At 35.0% G+C, this 15,882-nt stretch overlaps 1 protein-coding gene across 3 annotated transcripts in view; it reads right to left on the bottom strand.

Annotated features, from left to right (window-relative positions):
• The window catches only part of LOC143249947 (carnosine N-methyltransferase-like), a 71,557-nt gene that overhangs the window by 36,908 nt on the left and 18,767 nt on the right, over positions 1–15,882 (bottom strand). For all 3 annotated transcript variants that reach the window (XM_076500572.1, XM_076500574.1, XM_076500573.1), the window contains exon 2: positions 13,282–13,480. In XM_076500572.1, coding sequence (XP_076356687.1) covers positions 13,282–13,480 — 199 coding nt within the window. The remainder of the gene's footprint in view (positions 1–13,281; positions 13,481–15,882) is intronic.

Below are 15,882 nucleotides of genomic sequence, written 5' to 3'. Positions count from 1 at the left end.
GTAAAGGATAAGATTCATCATCCCCCAAAGATGCTTAAATTACTTGAATGATTTGTTTAATCAAACAGGTCAAAGTGAAAAGAGACAAGTCACAAAAAAAGAGGAATCTCACAGCAAGGAAAGAAGATGTCAAATGTCTCAAAAGAAAGCAGCACGTGCAATACAACAATTAAGTACCTGAATGGAATTAATGAGACAATCAAGCTTAGAATGACTGCACAAAAGAAAAGGGAAAGGGTGGTGTGGAAACCTATTTCTGTGGGAGGAATCCAAGAAAAATACCAGAGTGATGTATTCCACAAGTGTTAAAGGAAAGACAGGATAAGTGGTGTAGGTTTAAATGGGGGGCATATGAGAACTTTAAAAATTAAACTGAGGTTCCAGCACCAAAGAGAAACCAAAGGATGAGAGAAAATAATAAGAAAGGTTGTACAAACCAGAGAAAGAGAATAAATGGTGTAGAGACAGTAAAAGTGCTTGTGTCAGGTTTTTATTGGGATGGATTCTTTACAGTAAATGACTTGTTCGCAATAAATTTCAACTATAAATAGGTAGCACACATTTCACTTGTTTTAAAATAATATATTCAAAACAAGTAAAATATACGTAAAATATGTTGTTTCACTACCGTTTATCACAACTGTATTCAGAGCTTTATACAGGGTGTTTGGAAAGTCACTGTGCAGTTTAGTAATCATATACATATATAAGTGCACAGTGACTTTCCGAACACCCTGTACAATTGTTCCATTTCATTAATATCCACACAGACAAGTTATACCACTTTAGAATGCCCTCTTGCAACAAAAAGCATTCTTTGTTATTATAATACAAGCTGTGAAACACATTTTAATAAATACCTTTTATGTCTAAACTGATAATCATGCAATCTAATTTCACTTTTACTTTCACTTAATTAACTTCCTGTGTATGGATATATTTATAACAAGACAGAAAAATCATGAAATATCTAGCCCTTTAGTAACAAAAATATTACACAATGAGAAAAAAATCAGAAGCTCCCAGGAAAATGATTAGTAACAAAAATATTACACAATGAGAAAAAATCAGAAGCTTCCAGGAAAATGATTAGTAACAAAAATATTACACAATGAGAAAAAAATCAGAGGCTTCCAGGAAAATGATTAGTAACAAAAATATTACACTATGAGAAAAAATCAGAGGCTTCCAGGAAAATGATTAGTAACAAAAATATTACACAATGAGAAAAAATCAGAGGCTTCCAGGAAAATGATTAGTAACAAAAATATTGCACAATGAGAAAAAATCAGAAGTTTCCAGGAAAATGATTTGTAACAAAAATATTACACAATGAGAAAAAATCAGAGGCTTCCAGGAAAATGATTGGTAACAAAAATATTACACAATGAGAAAAAATCAGAGGCTTCCAGGAAAATGATTAGTAACAAAAATATTACACAATGAGAAAAATTAGAAGCTTCCAGGAAAATGATGTTAGCAATATTACCAGTAACTATTACACAATGAGAAAAAATCAGAGGCTTCCAGGAAAATGATTAGTAACAAAATATTACACAATAATGAGTACAATATTTAAAATTACAAAATATTTACACAATATGACTGATACAATATTTACACAATATGACTGTAACAATATTTACACAATATGACTCATACAATATTTACACAATATGACTCATACAATATTTACACAATCTACAAAATATTTACACAATATGACTGATACAATATTTACACAATATGACTGATACAATATTTACACAATATGACTCATACAATATTTACACAATCTACACAATATGACTCATTCAATGTTATGGAACAAAACTTGTGATAACTATTGTTTTTAAAATAATTAATGTTTAATACTCTTGTTATGAAACTAAATAATCATTAAATATTAAATCACTAAATAAACTAAATAATAACACTTAAATTAAAAAAATCTTGTATACTCAACAATAAACCCCTTTCTTCATGTAAAATATTTACAATATTTTTACACTATACAGAAAGACTTTTCAGTTTGTACAAAAAGTCTACTCATATGGTGTACACCAATATTTCCAGTTCCCTTGTTGGTGTCACGATATAGAGCATCTGATTGGTTCTGCTTAACTGAATCTGTTGTTTTCATCTTGATCTTGTGTCGCTTTAGGACTGTCGTGACTGATCTATTTGTAGATCTTGCATTTTTTTCTTCTGCTTACTAGTTAGTTATTCACTGATGTTGAAGTCCTTGTATGTTTAATCTCCACATAATGGTTTTAGGTTTAGTAGGTCTTCATCTTCTGTGACAAAGTCACTGTCTCCTGGTTCTGCATCTATGATAGCTACATCTAAGTAGCTACTCATTTTTACCTTTTCAATAGATTGGTGAAGTATTCTTGGTCTCCCCAGTCACTTTCACTTTATATTTCATTCTGCTCATTACTTCCTACACATAAAAATGGACCATTTACACTGCAGTGTAAGTTTGTTGTTTCCATAAATAGCAGAACCAAGACCTTCTATCCAACCTAGAATTGTGGATCCTTAGTCTCCTTGTCACAGAAATGATTCAGGTCACCTCTGATGTATTTAAGTTACCAAATAAAACTACTTTGATAGATATGATCCACTATTCTTTTCTGGTTCTTCTCCCTTTGGTTTTGTTCTCCATGTTCTCCCTAATACTGTCCTGAAGTATCTGCACTGAAAGGTCTTTCTTTATTCAGTTTCCAGGCTTACATTTGAGATGTCACCTTTTGAGACTTGCAAATGCTTGATGTCTTAACCACTTTTTTATTAGCTCTAGTGGTGACTGCAGATGCCTCATAAGTTTTCTTTCTGTCTGGTTCCTCTAAACTCCATCACAAAGTCATATTTCATGCCTTCAAGATCTTACATTTAGCACAGAGTAATTACCTTTATTTCTGCTATGGGAAACTTTCTCACTGTTCTATCAATCAGCACACACAGATGTAACTTGATCATCTGCACATCAGATACTAGATTGGTTCTCATTGCTGCACCAAATGTTTTACAGAACTTTACTTTCTTGTTCCTGACACAGACTTCACCTACTGACATGTTGTGATTTATTGGCAATTCTCGATGTTTGTTACATTTTCTAATTGCTACTGATCATGTTGATTCATGTGCTAACTTGAGTTGACCATCATCAATGCATAGTTTAATCATGAAAATAGCATTTCTTTCTTGTGGTGAATCTGATGTGTCGTCTCTGTCCTGTTTCTTCTGCAGCAGGATCCATGGTAACAGTCGTTTTATTCTTGTTTCTTGCCAGCACCATTTTGTAGGTAGCTCCAACTACTTGTTGAGATTTCTGTTGTTCTTAACTGGTGACAGACTTGCACTTAGTTATAATGTGATAAAACCCTTCCTCTTTAAGTTCACAGCATATCAGCAAGACCACTTTTAACTTGCCATAGTCCATGTTATCTTCTGATACCATGCCAACATATATTTGTAGATCTCTTCCAGTGAGAGCTGGTAAAAGATATACTGTCATAGTCCATGTCCTCTTCTGATACCATGCCCACATATATTTGTAGGCCTCTTCCTGTGAGAACTGGTACAATATATACTGTCTACTCACTCTTGTTCCAGTTCTGACAAACCTTTCATACCTCTCCAGAAACTAATGAACATCATCATTCTCTTCTTCAACTAGTGCCAGCTTGCCCTAACCCTATTGTCACTCATGGTTCTTTCATACTTCTGTTGGATAAGTTTGCCAATTCTAATTTGTGCTCCTATTTTCTCTATATTTGGTCTTCCATCTCTCTCCTTCTTTCTCACTGTGTGTTCTTGATCTCTATATTTGCAGCCTATCCTATCTTATTCTCTCTATATTCTCACTGTGTATTCTTGATCTCTCTATTTGTAGCCTATCCTATCTTATTCTCTCCATATTCTCATTGTGTATTCTTGATCTCTCCATTTGTATTCTATCCTCTTCTCATTTTCTTTTTCTGTTCTCTATTTTCAGTCTTTCCCTCTGTTTTTCCTCTCTTCTCTGCATACATTCTTCTATCATCAACTATTGTTGTCGTTTAATATAATCTTATAGATCACCATCTTGGAGCCCAGGTCATTCTCTTCTCTTTATCAAAATCAACCGATATATGTTATGTAGCATGAGTGTAATCTCTATGTTGTTTCTGCCACCACTACAGTTGTGTGTATATAGACCTACTTCCACTGTCATTCACACCTTCCTTCACTGCCATTTAGTGCCAATATCAGGTTTCTATAAAGCCAAATTAATTACAGTATCAGAGATGCGAACTATTTCAAATGACTGAGCATAATGATTTTAGACAGAGCCCTTTATCATTTGCGGCTACTAGGCCTGACCAATATCTCCAAACTGTTTATTATTATAACTGTTATTATTTATTACTGCTATAGATTGTTCATTTATGACTGTGTTTTAGGTACTTAATAAATAAATTTTTTAAAAATTCTTTTGAAATTCTTTTTCATATTCTGAATTCTTACTCACAAATGTCCTTATCTGCATCGTTTTTGTCTTCACCTCAGCCTCTTTTGTTGGTGAAATGCCAATTTTGTATGTCTGAAACAATCGTTTATCCTGCCATACACCACAGAAAAATTGATATGATAAACTGTACAAAACTCATGACTGTCACTGACTTTTGATGCAATGACTGGATATTTTGCACTATACTCTTTCCTAAATTTTTGATTCACAGTTTTAGTCCTTTTAGATTTGCCAGAAACAAGACAATCAGTCAATGATGACATTAATCTTTATTCTGAGAAGTGTGATACTCAAAACACAGCCCTGAGGGACTCCAACTTCCTGTAGAAAAGAATGAGAAAGTGTCGAACCCACACAAATTTGGAATCGCATGTCCATTAAAAAATTGTTAATAAAAATAGGCAAATGGCCACGTAACCCAGGCTTAGCGAAAGGTAGGAAAGTAGTCTGGTGCCAGGCATCAGGATAAACATTCTCCTGCCAGATCCAGTTGAAAACAATCAGAAGCAAAGAGAAGCAGGAGATAGATGGCACAACATTTCATAGTGTACATCATCAGATCTGACCGATGTTCTGCCAGACCTAGAGATGCCAACTATTTCAAATGACTGAACGTAATGATTGTAGACAGAGCCCTTTCACAGTTTTAGTCCTTTTAGATTTGCCAGAAACAATACAATCTGGTGAACGAGGCCTTTTTTTTCCATCTTGTGAACGATTGCATTGGTGTTTCTATGCCGCTCAGAAAATGAGAAATACCCATCTATGCGAGCACTGATTGGCTGACAAGCAATGATGACGTAACTATGGATTCCCTCACGTACCCAGTATGGAGAAGCACTGCACTCAAACTACTGGTAGACGTCGGAGATACAAATATTTTTTATTATTTCAAGCACAAACATGATTATTGCAAGTAGCCATTTCGACTATGTCTTTTATTTATTATCAAAATTTATTTGTATCTCAATAGAAATTTTCTATTCACCCCTTTCAAGCCCTGGGGGAACAATTTATCACTTTATTGTATAGGCCTATATAATATATAATAATTTGGGAGTTGTAACAAGTCGTAATATTTGTCTGTATGAGCGCGTATAGTCGTAATGTATACACCAAAATTGTAATGATTAAACTCAAATCGTAATGGTTGGCATCTCTGCAGTATGTGTCTGTAACTCAATGGTGATAAATTTAAACAATAAACAGAAAGCAAACAATCCACTTATTTTAAAATAATGTATTAAAAATAAGTTGAAAATATGTACAAAATGTTATTACACTGTTGGTTATCACAGTTGTATGCAGAACTTTAAATGGCTGTTTCCTTTTCATCAAAGTCCAAACAGGAGGGTTTAACTCATTGAGTAGTTCATTTAACAAGACAAATTAATATCCCTCAGTCTATCTTTAGGAATTGCCCATTATAACTAAATTAACTATCACATAGTTTAATTTCTTTTACTTTCACTCAATGTCATGTATCTTTACATATTTATGACACAAGGTAGAAAAATTCTGAACTATCTGGTAACAACAATACTACACATAAGAAAATCTTTGAAACTTCAAGTAAAAAGTTAATAACATTACAAAAGCCTAGTATGACAATTAAACAAGATACACAACATACAACTTGTATGAAGTTATGTAGCAAAAACTGTCATAACTATAGCTTTTAAAATAAATAATTACCTTTCAACACTCTTGTTATAAGTAACTAACTAAATATGTATCTGAGAAAGGCTGTTATGGGTACTGATAAGCAGAGAACAATGTTTACAGAACAAGAGATACAGAAGAAAAATTGGGGTGGAAGTCGAATTATCTTCTCAAAAAAGCTGAATATTCGACAATAAAGGAATGAATAGGAATAAAGAATGGAGGAACTACAAAACAAAATGCAGTTAACATCAATTGTGGACACATTTAAATGACAAAAACCACATGCTAACATCAGCAGAATTAGGTACTTCAAGGAAAAGGGATATAATAAACACAAAGAAAGAGGTTCAAACTAAGAATAAATAAGGGCATGAATGTCAACACTGAGGTTCCAATCATGGAAGGAAGCAGAGAGAAAAGGAAGGTGGAACACAGAAGCATACTGAGTAAACCAAAAAGCAACAGACAATGCCACCTTACAGCCCACAACAGAGGAAACCAAGAAGCTTCCATAAAAAATGTTATGTGAGGAACAGCAGGATGAAAAATACAATAACTGTGGTGATACAAACAGCAGTATATATATCACTTATGCTGGTAAACAGCCAAGAAGGAATAGTGAATAAAATGAGAAACTAAGGAAGCTACATGCTGGGAAAGTCTAGTCCTTCTGGCAAGGGACTGGACAGAGGAAGATGGAATCTGAATATGGATGAATAACTCATGAAAGAAGAGAGACACCAAAAGTCAGTGCAACAGTGGACATTATGTTTGAACTGGTCAATACAATACCATGAAGAACATAACACAATATGGTCTGAAGTATAGCAAGGACACATGGGAGAAGATACATAGGAGGATATGCAAAGAGGTATTAACTGAGAGCACTGACTGCTCCTGCCAACAGATGAAAAAAAAAAAGAGACATAAAATAGGGAAGTTGTGTACTGAGTGGAAAAACCTCAATGAGTACATAATTTCTAAAAAATTGTGAGGATCCAACATCCACTTTGTCAGAAAAAACTTGTTGGAATAACTAATCTACAACCAGATGCAGAATATGAAACAGTGACAAAGTGATATGATGGCTGTGAGCCCAATACAAAAGGTTCCACATTAAAAGACAAAGGAATCTCAACTGAGTGCCCTCTTGTATGATACACAAATGACAGGGTGCCAATTTCCTTTCTTTTTTTGGAGATGACAAACATACAAGAATAATATCCTGTGTGACATACATCTCATTTGATGGCACTCTTGTGAAATAAGTTCCAAAATGCCTCTGACAGATGCTGGAAAGAAACAGGATGATGTGACAAGGCAAACAAACAGAAATGGAGGACCAGAGCTTTAAAACCAACTTTCAGAACAAATGAACTGACTGAAAAGGACTTCCAAACATGGTCAGTGCAAGAGTGCAGTCCCCATGGCACTGGCCTGAGTACACAGTCATCCATGCTGGATGTTCAAAGACTGACACTGAATAGCATATTTACTATGAATATTAGATCCCACAAAAAAAGTTGAAAGTGGCAAGATAGTGGAAGGGGTACAAGACAGGAACAGGTTGACAGGATAAATGAGAAGCCAGTGAGAAAAGAGAGTTATGTAGATAGGCTGATAAAACTCCAGTCTCTAACAAGTTGTGATGACCCCTAAACACCTCCAAATGTAAAAAAGGTGCCATGGACAAGTCATGTAATGAAGTGGAAGATAATCAAACTCAGATAAAATGCCTTAATCAAGAATATTCCAACAGCAGTAGTCACATCTGGAAAGCCAGGGCCAAAGAGAAAAGGTATACCATAGTAGCAAAAAAGACTGAGCACCACCAGAAAACCCCTCAGAAGAATGATGAACAGTCTTGGTCAAAAGTTGCAGGTAAGATAAAGAAGAAAGAATGGTGACAAGAGTAAGATGAATATGGAAATGGTTGGGAAAAATAGCCAAAAAATTGTGTTCTGATCCCTACAAATGAATAAGAGACTCCAAATGTTGCGAGTCCAAACAGACCAACGATAAGTAAAAATATGATCATCCACAGTATATTGGGGTTCATACTTACTGATCCTCATTAGCATTTGTTCACCAAAATGACTCAAATAAACCCCAATATCCAGGGAAGAAGGAAAACTAAATAATAACCCTAAGGTCTGATACAAGAAGGGCAGGAAAACAGGACAAAGGACAGAACACACCTAATTAATCAAATCCACAAAGGTCAAAGGAAGCCTAGTCAAGTATCCCTAAATGATATGCAACTGAGAAGTATATTCAGGAGAGGGATAAAAAGCTGTTCAAGTCCTCATCTTCCCTTTCAGTCACATCTTGAGCTGGTATGATAGAAAAATCATCAGTTTGTTTAGTATGTTGTATGAAATTGGTCAGTTCTCAGTGGACCAGAGTTGTTACATCATGGGACAATAACAGTTTGTTCAGAATTTTGTATGAGATTGATCAGTTCTCAGTGAACCAAAGCTGTTACCTTCATGGGATAATAACAGTTTGTTTGGAATGTTGTATATAACTGGTCAGTTCTCAGTGGACCAGAACTATTACTTCATGGAATAATAATACTGACCCAGTGGATGTGGTCAGTAAATCTGCTGTAGTAATTACAGCAGTGGTAGTCATGACCATCTGAAGCTGCATAATTCACAGAATCAAAAAGGAGAAAAGATAAATAAAATGTAACTATTCATGAAACAGAGTGATAACTGAAGTGGAAAATCTTACAAGAGTAAAAACGTGTGGACAGGTAGATTAAATCACTAATGAAAAACACATCTAGTCAGTAAGACTGCAAATTGAGAAGTGATTAACATGTACAAGATTAAAGAGGATACTAATTAGAACAGAGATAGTGTTGCACTTCTATTGGTGAAGCACTGATGCACAGTTACTTGCATGTAAATATTCAAAAATAAGTGGCAGTGTCAAGGTTAGTAGCAAGCAAACATTTGCACCAATATAGAGCAGTGTAAGTTAAGGAAAATTTTTGTAGGAGGAAGTAAGATATATTGGAAACCAACTTTTCCAAGATTTTCCAAACATGCAACACAGGATGAATAAGATCGGCTTGTGATGGTCTTACTGTCTTGAAGTTTTTACATATTCTACAGTGATTCCTCTTTTCCAAATCTGAAAATTATATCCATTTCTCTCCATCATGTCCAGATATTCCACAAAATGTCATATATAGTTTTACACAAGTGAATTATTTTCACTGAAGTCAAGTGACATTTACTTATGCTCAAAATGTTGATAACCACTGACTGTAGATTTCTCTAGACCAATTGTGACATATGCATCTTAGTTGTTCTACAACCCAAATATAACAATAAAAATGTTCATTGTGCTAAATGAAATAATAACTATGTTTTGTTCTTCTAGAGTCATAAAAAATCCTTATGTGAATGAAAAAAGTTATTTTTAAAATCAACATAGCTAAATTATGAAAAATCTGTTATTAAAACCAAAATCACTTTTATGAAGTTTGAATTTGCAGGCTTGTGGGAACACATCATCAGGGCATTGTCAAACTGGTGCAGAAAATTACACAGGATTCTCTTTCTATCTGTTGTCTACAGTAGACTGATGTATAACTCATTCATGTATTTTCCTGAAACTTGTAGGTGAAAGCCTTGTAAAGTTATTCTTTCACAATAATATGCATGCAACACAGGCTGCTATGTTCAATTAATACATCAGTATGATTGGTTAATTGGTGATTCAGAACCACCTGTGAGTAAAATTTGTAACTATGACAGATTACAAGATAAAGCCTTTGATTGATAAAAATAAGCAGTTTTTAATACTAATTAAAGGGAACATATTTTTCCAGAACATCATTGTTTAGGTGATATCTGGCAACTACTCTACTTATTTTAAGCTAAATTCTGATTAAGTTAGCACACAGGATCAAAACTTGTGATGGTTTTCACACAAAACCCAAAACTTTAGTACTTGTGAATACTCTTCTTTTGGTGCATAAAGATACTGGTCCTGTCAGGTATCAAATGAAAGTTAATATTTTCTGCTTATGACTACTAATGCACGATTAAGAAAACATCACTGGGCAGGTGTCAGTAACAAATATATCTTATAACCTTATATCTGTAGAATAATGTTTTATTTCACAGTGTGGATCACATAACATTTTAATGAATTCACTAAAACAATCTTATAATGTTTTGAAGAAGAGGAAATCTACAACTGCACATTTGGATCACTTCTGCTTGGATTCTTGCTGTAACATGCACATTGTCACATGGATTATATTAGTTGTAATTATAACGATGATGGGTCGTAATCGTGGATTACAGGGCCTCATAAAAGCTGTGAATCCAGAAATTTCTGTAGATCATTGCATCATTCATCGGTACTCTCTTGGATCAAAAAGCCTGCCTGGTAATCTGAAATTAGTGTTTGAAGATGTGTTGAAAATTGTCAATTTCATCAAGTCCAGGGATGTGAATTCGCGCATATTCAGGGAGCTGTGCAAGGAAATGGGAGAGCAGTATCAAGTTCTGCTCTACCACACCGATGTTCGCTGGTTGTCACGAGGCAAGGTTGTACGTCGAGTCATTGAGCTCCGAACAGCTCTTCAGGAATTTCCGAAACAAGAAGAATCTCCTTTTGCTACCAAGTTCACTGATAAGGAGTGGCTTGCTCGACTTTGTTACTTGAGCAGCATATGTCCGAGATGAAGTGGTAGACAGCAATTTCCGACCCTCAGGATAAGTAATGTTATAAGTTGTTTTCAAATGCTGTACCTCTTTTTCCTCCAACCATTTAGGGCAAGAATAAAAGTAGGAAGGGTGAGAACCATTGCAGTTGACACAATGTGGGTCCATGTCACACTCATAGGTATCGTGGTCCTTCCCACCACAACAAGCAGATGTCAGGGAACCACGACATGACGTCTTTGAGTGGCCAAACCTCTAACATTGGAAACATCAGAGAGGGTTTGGAATGTATGACCGTACCTTGCAAGTTAGATAACCTGCCTTGATGGTGGCAGGTCACGTGGTGATGTTAATGTCAAAATGAGGATATCTGTTGGCAGTGTAACTCCATCTTTGCGAGTGGAGATGCGCCTCACTGCAGAAACTCCTTGAGTGGAAAAAACCAGCAAGAATCTCTGACTTGGGGACATCCTTCAAATCCCTCTCAACAATAACTCCTCGTGATGAATTCAAGGTAGCATCAGGGGTAACCTCAATAGGTACATCCCCAATAGCCTTTGAATTCAAGACGAGTTAACTCTGTTGGGATGTGGCTGTTTCAACCAATGTCTCCAAATCAAAGCTTCTTTAGTGACTTTGAAGAGCCAGCAAGTCCCTCCAGTTCCTTCTGGATAAAAAAGGGGGACATTTGCCCTAAAGGTTTTTCTGAAAGAGAATATAGGATGAGAAAATGAGGTACAACTGGTGGTACAGACACTGAAGATTGCTAATCAGAGTCTTCAAGATGTGGTCATTTACCTATTGTCTGTTTTTTCACTATTTTATTTAAAATATTTGTAGGAGGATCCATAGGAGAAAAGAAAATTTTGGTGCCCACTGACTCCACCCACCATGGAGCCCTACGAGGATATGCACTACAATGTCATGCAGCAATGCCAGGGTTTCGTGAGCACTATACCCAAACACCATCATCAGACACAATGTCCACAACACCTGTTGAGAACTTCCAACACTGGTACTTGGTTGACTCTAGGCCAAGTGGACCCGCTGATTGACCTTAGGGGGCCACCCAAAGGCTGCCCGTCTACAGGAGTTCAAGGCCAAAGTGGTGTGTTAGGGTTGGACCCTTCAACCACCAGGATTCTCTCCTCCCTTTCATGGGTCACCACGCACGGCAAACACGTGGGTGGATGTTTAGATCCCAGAGGTAACCAGAAAGAACAGAACCTTCCCTGAGAGGTCCCCTCACCACATACAGGAATCCACACGGAAGAATATGAATTAGAATAATATAAAATGTTAACTAACAATCCATATTTTAACAGTATACAAGTTTTAAGTTCTTAATTGTACAAAAATATCTCCCAGTATAACACACACGATTTTTCTTGAGACGTCTTGTCTTCTCTATTTTTTCTTTGAAAGAGTTAAAAACTAAACATAAACTAATCACTATAAAATTGTCATTGTTCAGACAAACCATAATTTTTATATCTTTCAAGTTTGTTTGGTTACAGAAATATCAAAAGGAAATTGGATCATTGTTGCCACATCCATCTATCACATTATCTCTTTCACAATTAACAGCTCTTTCTTATGTTTATTTATATATTACCTATTAGAAAGTGAATGTTTTATCTGCCATGTGACATTTTGTATAATGTTATGTTCTGAATGGTTAAATGCCAATTTCACTCAGTTTACCAGCATTGTTCCTGGGAGAAAGTTAACAACTAGCTTGGATGAATTTGTAATGGCTCTTCTCATACAGATAAAAATACATAAAAAGAAAATTGCTGCCTAATTCTTTAAGATCTGAGAATTATTCTCTGAACAGAGGAAAGGGAGTCCTGTGAAAGTTTAAAGTTGTAGAAAAATGGTAAGTCAATGTTTTTCTTATTGCAACACGAGCCCTGTGTTTTCAAAAATAAAAAAGCAAAAATCCCAGAATCGGTTGTTTTTTTTTGAGAAATTCCAGAATGATAACAAATTTAACCCATAAATTTGGTTATACATGTCACATGGCATGTAAAGGTCCATACTGAGAATACTTTGTATAAGGTACTTTCCTTTAAATAATATACTTAAGACAAAACAGAATGAAAATGTCTTTAAAACAGTAGGATGTTGTAACAAAAATGTTTTAAGAGTAGCTACATTGTATTATCCAGTTCAAAAAATCAATATTAACTGTACAATGAATATCTTAAACATTATAAAACATATCATTCATGAAATTTCTGGAAAAAAAAAAAAGTCCTGACTATGTCGTCAAAAACAGTTCATTACAATATCATAAACAGTTCATTACAATATCATAAAAACAGTTCATTACAATATCATAAAAACAGTTCATTACAATATCATAAAAAACACAGTTTCTTATAATGTCATTAAAAAACAGTTCCTTACCATGTCATTAGAATGGTCTGCATTTTCAAACATATGGGCAACATCTTGAATGATGAGTTTGAAGATTTCAAAGTTGTGCTCTATGGACACTCGAACTTTTTCAAGGTGTTGTTTGTAATTTTTCAACACTGTCTGATGAGATTCTGGTAGACTGTTAGTGTATTTTAATGTTTTGCAGAGTCGGACAAGTGAGTGAAGTCTAAACAATGAAGTTAAGAACAAAAATTAAATTAATGTCAATAAGAAAACAGTACAGGGACTGTCTTTCCATAGCTTATCCTTCCCCAAATTAATGTCAATAAGAAAACAGTACAGGGATTGTCTTTCCATAGCTTATCCTTCCCCAAATTAATGTCAATAAGAAAACAGTACAGGGATTGTCTTTCCATAGCTTATCCTTCCCCAAATTTTTGCAAGTTACAGGATTTTATTTTTAGTTGATAATTTCCATTGTGTAAAAGCTAGGAATTCTTAAAACTGAACCATTTTAGATATATTTGTAAAAACATCTTGGGAAATACAATAACATCATATTTATAGATACCACAATTTTAATACTGGAAACTCCTATGCCAAATCAATCACAAAAGAAAATCCTGACTGTCCCCTTCTCTTACAAAAACATTCTGAAAGAAAACCCCTGCAACAATAAGATAATAGAAGAAAAATGACATCCCATAAAGTCTGTTTTTTTTATAAAATGAACCTAAATCAAATTTACCTCTACTTAATTCATATGTCAAAAGCAATATAGTAACTGGATGTAACCATAACTCTCTGCATCATTTAAACTTTTAAAATGCAAGTTAATGTTTCTCTTACCCAAAAGTTATAATTTTCTTAAATTAAAATGTATTTCTAATAAGTACTTCTCACTTTTTGCAACAAGTTTTTGTTGTTTCATGCTGCTCTCTATTTTTAAACCTTTTTTAATAAATGCCACAAGCCTTCAAGACTCCCTCTGTTGAAATCACCATGGATGGCTGTAACCATTAAGTTCAAACTACAGCAGTGGTGTATTGCCAGTTTAGTGAAAATTACAAAATCCTTGTTTGTTTTTTTCAAAGTTTAGATGCCCAAATACAGTTCACCCTTCCAATTGGGTGCCTTCCTCTTATCCTAATGTGGATGTTGGTACACAGTAAATGATGTTTTGGATGCAGTTAACTAGCCAAATGTGGTCCATTGTACCTCAACCACTCTACATCTGAGAGCACATCATCTTTTACCCACCCTCCAACAGTGAATGTGCTCAATACTCTCATATTCTCCTATTCAATTCAAACTTTGAGTAAGTTTTCTGTGGGACAATACAGCACACAAGGTGAGATCTGTTGTTGTTGTTTGACAACTCTACCATCTGCACCAAACCAAACAGCCAGTAAAAAAATAACAGTAAAAGTATTATAATGAGTAAAGAGAAATTAAGTTAAAGCAAAAATTGTGGCCTACTATTGGATAAAAACTTAAACAGAATTAAAAACATCTGTAAGGTCGACAGTATCACCATTGCCAATGACACTGTCCAATGTCAGTGGTAAACTCATGGTAAACACATGTCTAAAATGGTGCCATCTCTCACAGTCATAACAATGACATGACAATAAAAAAATGGACTGTCCTGACTTGAGTGTCACACAGACCACACACTGGTGCACAAGTTCCACATAACAGAAAACAATGAAACTGTGACCAATGCATGGACTAGTTCCAATCCTTATGGAAAAAAGATGGCCAAAGTCCAACAGAAGGTTATTATCACTCCAAGTCTACTGCCAACTGATGCAGAGCCAAACCTTGAATACAGAGCCACAATCCATGTATGGAACAGACAGGGCCTGGTATCCAGAAAAATTGGATAGAAGTAGATAATAAACAGAAATGGGCCAGTCACTTTTTGAATATCAACAAGAAAAAGGTGAGAACTAACAAAAAGTAATTCCATGGCCAGTAGAGAGCTAAGACAGTCAGTATAAATAGCATAGATCATGTACTGCATAGCTTCTATGTGATCCAGGGAAAGAGAAATGGCAAACAATTTGACAGTGGATACAAAAACTGTAGAGTGCATCCTCTGTGCAACCACCAAGCCACAGAGTCATCTGAATTTGAACCATCCATATAAATTGGAATAGAAGGATAGTTTGAAAGATATTTGGCAAATAGAAGATAGTACTTTGAACTGGGAATATCCCCCTTCTTCAGATGACTCAAAAAAGGTCACACTTGGGGATGGTAACAAGCTATGGTAAAATGGGCTGACCAGTGGAGACAGCAACATCATCCAAGAACAGACCCAATTCAGTCAGCTGTACGTGGATACAAAGACCAAAAGGAACAATGGCAGACCATCTATTTTGAAAAATTATGGCCAACTGAGAAAAGCAAACACAACTCTAGATGTTATGAGTTTTAAGCTACTTATGTAGGTTCATGTTACAATCTGAAGTCATTTTCAAAAGAAAGAAAGGGTAAATAAGATTTTGATTTTTTCATGATTACAAGATCAATAAACACTGTATAGGGTTAGAGTAGAGAAAATAAAAGATAAAATTTTACTGAAAATGAACATTTTAAATGTATTTAGGAGGTCTTAGTTAT

The sequence above is a fragment of the Tachypleus tridentatus genome, chromosome 4 (genome assembly GCF_004210375.1).
Source record: "Tachypleus tridentatus isolate NWPU-2018 chromosome 4, ASM421037v1, whole genome shotgun sequence".
Taxonomy (NCBI): domain Eukaryota; kingdom Metazoa; phylum Arthropoda; class Merostomata; order Xiphosura; family Limulidae; genus Tachypleus; species Tachypleus tridentatus.
The sequence above is the reverse complement of the archived record's forward strand: the minus strand, read 5'-3'. Positions and strand labels throughout refer to the sequence as shown.